The 8392-nt window shown below is 30.9% G+C and overlaps 2 protein-coding genes and 1 long non-coding RNA gene across 3 annotated transcripts; 1 reads left to right on the top strand and 2 right to left on the bottom strand.

Annotated features, from left to right (window-relative positions):
- Positions 1–263: 263 nt before the first annotated feature.
- LOC121219057 (uncharacterized) lies at positions 264–1968 on the bottom strand. Its single transcript, XR_005915639.1, has 3 exons — positions 1813–1968; positions 1254–1335; positions 264–529 (listed from the first exon to the last, which is right to left on the bottom strand). It is a non-coding gene; the product is annotated as an uncharacterized lncRNA (long non-coding RNA).
- Positions 1969–3011: 1043 nt separating this feature from the next.
- Positions 3012–4197, top strand: LOC107954694 (ras-related protein RABA5b). The gene is made up of 2 exons (XM_016890330.2): positions 3012–3652; positions 3727–4197. Exons 1-2 carry the CDS (start codon positions 3313–3315, stop codon positions 4038–4040), a joined length of 654 nt encoding a protein of 217 aa, XP_016745819.1. The 5' UTR covers positions 3012–3312; the 3' UTR covers positions 4041–4197.
- Positions 4198–7658: 3461 nt separating this feature from the next.
- On the bottom strand, positions 7659–8187 carry LOC107956165 (auxin-induced in root cultures protein 12). The gene is made up of 2 exons (XM_041096857.1): positions 7870–8187; positions 7659–7694 (listed from the first exon to the last, which is right to left on the bottom strand). The coding sequence occupies exons 1-2, from the start codon at positions 8185–8187 to the stop codon at positions 7659–7661; spliced, it is 354 nt and encodes a 117-aa protein (XP_040952791.1).
- Positions 8188–8392: the final 205 nt, after the last annotated feature.

Genomic DNA, 8392 nt, shown 5'->3' with positions numbered 1-8392 from the left:
ACGGACGTGTGTTAGACCGTGTGTGAGAAAAGAGGTGCAGAAATCACACAGGCAAGACGCATGTGCGTGTGTCAAGGCCGTGTAACTCTCTGAGTTCATATTTTTAGTCACACGGGCAGGGGACACGAGCAGGGAACACAATGTAAACTTAGCCTTCCCGTCTAAGCCGGGTTTAGGGTGTTACAGACACCACAATTCAAATACATAGACAAACCACTACTGTAGCTAGACTTTTAAGTAATAAGTATGTACTACTACTAGTATCCAAGCTTACCATTTCATAGACATTTAACTACATCCACTTATGCTTTAAGTAGTACTAAACATGCATATCTCAAATGGTTACTCCATACAGCATCATGCATAACAAGTTTTACAACATGAGTATTTATGAACCATTACAAAGCAAATTCAAATCCTCCTATAACATGCCATATAAGCCAAGTTTGTATTCAAAATCTACTAAAAGGTTCTCGGATAGTGTGATTTATTCAAGTTGATTCGATCCCTCGGTTTCCACAAAAAGTATCTATAAGGAAACAAAACAAATGACACGAGTAAGCTTCCATAAAACTTAGTAAGTTCAACAATTAAAATGATAAAGCTTACCGAATTAAACTTAATAATTCAAATAACAAGATTAATAGACAGAGTTCCTGTCAACCACAGTTAACAACAGGTGAGTAATACTTAAATAGGGATTCGATTATTCATTTTCGATTCATAAAGCTATCAGGAGTTTATGAGCAAACTTTTCACAATTCAATAATAATTCGTTTTCACTAGAACATCACCCGATGAACGATATATAGATATGAGTACACGGTTAACCATCCGAAAACTTGCCAACCGCTCATACGAGCCAATCCAACCGATAACATGCCTCGGCACTAAGTGCATAGCCCATAGGTTAACATCCGCCCTCGATAACATGCCAAAAAACATTGTAATATAACATAATAGTCCGCAACAAATGCAGGACTTTGGTATATTCAGTAAACAGGAAATATACATGAATCATCATATCATCTCATATCAATCTCGTACAACGCGCATTATAACCTATTGGCATTCCAATCGCACTCTATCCTACGTTCATCCGGCATAGGGGTTCACATTATCAATCAACGGCATATACAAATCATATCTATAATTCTCTTTACCTTAGCATTGACTATTTTAAACTAACATTCACAAATTAATTTTACAAGATAAACATAAAAAAATGTATTAAATTAAACGAACGAACTTACCCGACTAAACTACGGTAATGACAAAAGTTCAGGGACTATTCAGCAACTTTATCTTTTCCTCGATTTTCAACTCATTCTTGATCTAGAATAATAATTCCATTCAATTAACCAATTCCAATAGAAAAATTAACTCATTTTATGCTAATAAGTCATTTTATACATTTTTTACAAAATTACCCCCAATATTTTACCTTTTATGTGATTTAGTCCCTAAGTCCAAAACTTGAAATTTAACCAATTCACTAAATCCCAACTTAGCCGAACTATTTAGGACCTCAATACAGTCCAAATTTACTGTTAATTCACAACAAGTACAAGTAATTTTACTATTTTCACATTTTAGTCCTTAAACGTTAAAATTACAAAAAAAACTACTTTACAAAATAGTCCTATTTAACAACCAAGCTTAATAATCTACCATAGAACTTCAAGAATATACTAAAATCATCAACGACATACTCCTTAACATTTGAAAGTTTTACAAATTAGTCCCCAATTTAGCTAGATCAAGCTAATACGAGTTCAAAAACATAAAATTACTAAAACGAGTAAGATTTACCAAAGAATTGGTTGAAATAAGCGAAAGACTTGGTTGAAATCCAGCAATAACTTGGATCTGGTACTGATGGATGAAAGGGGAATTTTTTCTGAAGAAAATTGTAAGATTTTTTAAGAGACTGTTTAGGATTAGTTTTCTTAGCATCGAGAGTTGTGTGTGTTTATCAGTTTTCTTAGGGATTAAACGTTCGTTTAAAGTTTTTCTGTTTCTTAAGAACTGCCTGAGGCACTGTATAGACGTGCAATAATAACTTGACATTTGTAAAGGCCACGACAGAATAGGGTTTTAAGAATTATTTCAATTTTCAACATATTAAATGCATCAATAACTTTTGTTTCAAAAAAATAATATTAATATTAAAAATAAAATTATAAAATGAAAAATAAAATTGTTGTAAATTTTAAACATTACATAACAAACCAAACCAATATGGAGTAGACCTATAAAAGAGTCTGGTTATTTGTCCAAATTCAAAAGTTGGTTTAAAATTTAGGAGGGTTGGCACAAAAAGACGAAGATAAAAAATAAATTTGTATCAGATAATAAGCCTAATTTATAATTAGCAAATAAAAATCCAATTCAAATATGAGATATGGTGCAGTGGTTGTTCACCTCATCTCTTAATTATGTAATCAGGAGTTTAATCTTTACTCAAGAGGCCAACTATTTACCGCTTTAGAGAATACCCAAACAAGAGAATTAGTAACCGACCAATTCTCTTTTTATCTTAAAATCTAACCCACAACCTTTTAAAACTTGCATCCATTCTTATCTCAAAAACCTAATTACCAAAACAAATAAATAAACCCTAATTGCTCACATATATCCTAAACAAATCTTGTTGCTGCCTCACATTCATTTCTTTAAGCCTTCAACTTAATCCAGATTGTCTATTACCCTGGACGCCCAATTATTTCTTTCAGTATATAAATTTGGGCGGGCAAAGCCAGGCCCTAATTGGAAAATTAATAAGCATATTTTGAGAAAAAAAAATAAATAGGAATTTTTGGAAAACTGTTGAATGTCAGGCGTAAAATGGAATAATACCCAACAGAACTGAAAATATTCAATTTTAGTGAACCAAAAAAGTCAATAAATCTCAAAAACCCCGCCAATTACGCAGCTAGTCAATAAATCTCAAAACCCGATGAAAATCAGCGGTAAAACCCCCGCCAGTTACGCAGCTAGTCCGTGGCTTGGTTGAAATAAGCCAAAGACTTGAAAATATTCAATTTTCTACTCCTTCCCGTTTAAAACGCACTTCACATTTGAGACACCAAAGCAGCCGTGTGAAACTATAGCTACGAGCTATCAAAGCTGTTTGGCAGCTAGGAAACTAACGAGAAAACAAGAAAGTGCAAAACAATATACTGAAAGACTCATCATTGATCAGAAATTTGCACAGCTTATAGCAGTGGTTGTTAACACTATAACTGAAGTTAACAACCCCAGCAGACTTAACTGATCTCTTAGTTAAAGCTAAGCTGAGCTGCTTGGGGAATGGGTGGGCGGGAAGAAGAGGAGGGAGGTGAGGAATACTTGTTCAAGATTGTGCTTATAGGCGACTCTGCTGTGGGGAAATCCAATCTTCTCTCACGTTTTGCTAGAAATGAGTTTGACAACAACTCCAAGGCTACCATTGGAGTAGAGTTTCAGACCCAAGTGGTTGAAATCGATGGCAAAGAAATCAAAGCTCAGATCTGGGATACTGCTGGCCAAGAAAGGTTTAGAGCTGTTACTTCTGCTTACTATAGAGGAGCTGTTGGCGCTCTTATTGTTTATGATATTACTAGAAGGAGTAGCTTTGATAGCATTAAGCGTTGGCTTGATGAACTTTCCAGTAAGTTTGTTTCTTTATTCCATTTTCTCCATTTTTGTAATTAATCTTTAACCTGATTGTAATTAATCATGCAGCCCATTGTGATACAACTGTGGCAAGAATGGTGGTAGGTAACAAATGTGATTTGGAGAATATTAGAGATGTGAGTGTGGAGGAAGGGAAAAGCCTTGCTGAAGAAGAAGACTTATTCTTCATGGAGACATCTGCCCTCGAATCCACCAATGTTCAGACTGCTTTCGAGGTTGTTATCCGAGAAATCTACAACAATGTAAGCCGAAAAGCCCTGAATTCCGAGGCATATAAGGCGGAGTTGTCTGTTAATCGAGTAACCCTTGTCAAGGATGGGGCTAACACATCCAAGGAGGGCTTCTCCTGCTGTGCAAGATAAATATACACCACAATCTTCAACTTCCAGTTCTATTCTACACTCTTCCCTGGTGGCGGGGTTGGTGCTTATTTTTGATCTTGAGATGTTTATGAAATAAGACTGCATTTGCATTCTTAGATGTACTATTCCCATTATTTTATCATTAAGTCTGTCACAATTCTGGAATTCATCACTCTACTACATAGTGGGGTTTCAAAGAATATGATAAAGATGTTGAATGAAGATGGTGCCATGGGGTTGCTATTTCATTATTTAAGGTGGCAAAGTTTCACGCCATCAACTTATTTTCTCGAAGTCCTGAGAAAAAACCAAATCATGTTAGTCTTAAGATTGTAAAATTTAAAATTTCCATAGCTATAGCATAATAGAATTTGACCTCACAATAAATTTACTTTGTTATATCAAGAAATTATATTTATTTTTCGAAAATGTGTTTTGGGATAAAAAAAAAGTGTTTTTTCTAATCATAAACAATCGTTTTTTGAAATTTAAAGTGTTTTTTGAACTCAAACGATTGTATATGTAATAACATAATATTTAAATTACATATTAAATATATTGACATGCGACAACAATTTTTTATATAATTATTTTTTATTTTAAATTAATAAAATATAATAATTTATAATTATAATTCACCATTTCATGTTTTTAATTAATAGTAGATAATTTAAAACTATAATCACCAGCTTTTATTTTTAAATTACTAGAATACAATCCACGTTTATCCTTTATATATAACCATTTAAAAAACACATAAAAGATAATCCACCATATAAAAAGTAATATATACGTGAAGAGGTGTTCATAAGCCGGGTTGGGTTGAGTTTGGGTCAGGTCCACTCAAAATTTTAGGTTTGTTTGTTAGGCCCATGTCTAGTTCAACTCAAAAAATGGGCTTAATTTTTTACCCAATCCTGGATCAGATAAAAATGTTAAAATCAGGGCCTGGCACGGCCCGCCCGTATTAATTTTTTATATTATTTTTATAAAAAAATATCATACATCAAAAATACTAAAAACATTAAAATAAATATTTCTCAACAAATTGAAAATAATTTAAAAAAAATATGTATACTTAAATAGCACTAAGATATATGCAACTTAACAAGCAAATGTCTCTAAAATAGTAACTAATAATAAAACAAGAGTTATACAATATCCAAATAATAATAAAAAAATAGTAGTAACATAATTGTGAAATGGTAGCAAAATGGTGAAAAAAAAACAAGAAAATAGCAACAAAATAATAAAAAAAGGAAAAAATTGCAATTTTTTTTTCATATTAAGGCCGGGCTCGAGCAAAAAAAATCTTACCCGAGGGTTGGCCCATTCTTTAAACAGGCCTTATTTTTTGTCAAAACCTATTTTTTAAGCCTATATTTTGAGCCAAACCCTTTCACATTTCGAGTGGACCTTTGGGCCTGGCCAGATGGCCCAACCCATGAAAAGGTCTAAAACATGATAAGTTTAACATTTAGCATAAAAAAGTAATATCACTTGGGTTTGTTAAGTTTGAAGTATATATTAATATTAAAGTATCAACAATTACATAATATATCTCGCAAATTTAGGCTCCCACCTGAAGTGATATTTTAATATATATATATATAAGTTAATTGAGTTTTAGCTTAATTGGTATCGATATTATTGTCAGTGTAGAAAAACATGAGTTCGAATACAGTGAAGCGCATTATCTTTCTATTTTAGGCATTACATCAAAAATAGTAGATACCATAATAAAAAGTCATAATAAGATTAATGTTAAAAAAATAGGTGAAAATTCACAATTCTTTCAACATCTCGAATTTGAGTTAATAAAGGACATTGATTTTAAATTTGGGTTTCATTTTGAAACTGTAGGCGATTAGAGCATTACCAATTAATTGTTAAATCACAACAATATTAATTAAATCATAATTCTCAAAAGAATTTTAACATATAATTTTCTTTTGATATTTTTTATATTCGTTTTATAATAAGCTTTTTAAAAACATTTTTTTTCTGAAAAAAGTGTAAATAATTTTCCAACAGTTTTGACTTATTTTAAAAAAATTGTACATGGATATTTACTAAAGATGATCATGGTCGAGTTAGGTTCGAGCTAGGTCGAATAAAAAATTTAAGCCTAGACTCAGCTCGAAAAATGAGCCTAAAATTTCACCCAAGCTTGACCTAGATAGAAATGCTAAAACCTGAATCTGACCTGGTTTGCCCGTATTAATTTTTTTTATATAAAAATAAATTTTAAAAATGTAATACATCAAATATACTAAAAACATTAAAATAAATGTTTCCCAACAAATGAAAAAATTAAAAAAAATTAATACTTAAATAATACTAAGATAAGTGCAACTTAGCAAACACATACCTCTAAAATAGTGAGAAAATTAATAATAAAATAAGAGTTATCCAAAATTCAAACAACAATAACAAAATGGTAGTAATATAATAGCGAAATGATAGTAAAACGATAGGAAAACAATGAAAAAGAAAAGTAAAAAAAAAACAATAACAATTTTTTTTGTAAATTTGGGTTGGGTCGTGCCTGAGAAAAAAAAAACTTACTTGAGGTCTGGCCTGTTTAGAAGATGAGGTTTATTTTTTATCAAAATCTATTTTTTGGACCTATATTTTTACTCAAACCCTCTTACTTTTTGAACAAGCCTTCGGGCAGGGCCACCCGATTAGGTCTAATATTTGCTCCCTTTTTTAAAATATGTTTGTAAATATATAATATTTTTAAATTTAAATTTTTTAAAAATAATTTTCTAAAATTAAAATTGAAATATGAATTTATTTTCCTAGTTGTTTTAAAATAATTCAATTTACAATTTTACATAATAAACCACAGTAAGCTTTAAAATCATTTAAAAAGTTTTTTTAAGTTTATCACTATTTTTACAAATATGTTTTAATTTCGTAACTATATTATTAACGAAATATTATAAAAATTTAAGAAATAATTAAATGTAATTTAATAATATATACAATCAACCTGTGCATCGCACGAGTAAAGGAAACTAGCACAATTTTATAACACATATATTTAAATTTGTAATGATTATTTTTTAAATATTTAAAATATAAATTTTATATATTCAAATTAAATTTTATAAATTATTAATATTAATTACTTTAAAATATTTAAAATTTATATTTTATAATCAAAATATTAATAATGAGTTACAATAAATTATTTTTATATTCTTATTCAAATATCATAATATTAATCAACTTAAACATTATTTAAATATATATTTTACTTCATAAAATAAAAATTTTATTTCCCAAAAAGTATTTTTTAACAAAAATACTAAACATTTTTTCACAACACTTAAAAAAAAGGCAATATTAAACTTTATTAAATGAAGAAGATGACAAAATGAGGGTGTACTGAACTTTAGGTTGAGATCACATTGGATATTATTGATTTTAACTTTTTCTAATTGAAAATTATTATTTAATAATAAAATTATATAAATTTTACTTTTAAAAAATATAAATATTGGTATAACTTACATATATATTACTATTTTATGTTACGACTAATGTTTAGAGTTTTGGATCGATCCTATAGTAAAATTTAGATTTTTCTGGAAAAAAAAGAAGGAAAATCTAAAAAGCAATTGATCCATGAACACCTTTTGCCCTCTAATACAACGTGTTATTATAAGTGTCATCCTTAAAATCACATAAAAATGAGTAAGGAAATTAAACCGAAGATCCAGATTCCCGCATTAACCCTGGATCCATGTCCCGAATATTTTCTAGAAAGTTGTAGTTTTGGAAAAGGCTCTAGCTCAGGGGGTGTAGAAATCGAACTTACGGTCTCCACCAAGTTTAATTCTCCCATTGAACCCAGATTAGCTTTACCAAGCTCATGCTTCATCAATTGACCATTAGACACCGCCGCTCCTACCTGCCAAACTTGGTTCAACTTTTTGGCACCGGCCGGGATTTTCAAAGAACAATATATAACCATCTTCCCGTCGTTGGCAACCCTAGCTTCCAGGTCCCAGATCTCAAAAGATAGCTTCCCTTCAACAATAGAACTGTAAGAGCTTATGTTGTAGGTTTTAGCTACCACGAAGCCTTTGTCTTTGAATGCAACGAGGGCTTGAGAACCAACCATGCCTATGCCCATGGGGTTGATGGCCCAAGCGATCCAACCATTGGTGTCGGACGGAGTGGCTGAAAACGCAATGGAAAGAGAGGAGTTGATGACATTGTAGGTGAAATGTAGGGTGGAGTTAAACGTTGGGAGTTGGATGCAATTGGCGTATTCTTTATTGCTATTGCGGATTTTTAATGATGAACAAACCAATGATTGCGTGGGAGAGATTAAAATG

This window comes from Gossypium hirsutum, chromosome D07 (genome assembly GCF_007990345.1).
Source record: "Gossypium hirsutum isolate 1008001.06 chromosome D07, Gossypium_hirsutum_v2.1, whole genome shotgun sequence".
Lineage (NCBI taxonomy): Eukaryota > Viridiplantae > Streptophyta > Magnoliopsida > Malvales > Malvaceae > Gossypium > Gossypium hirsutum.
This window is presented reverse-complemented; position numbering and strand designations above follow the sequence as displayed.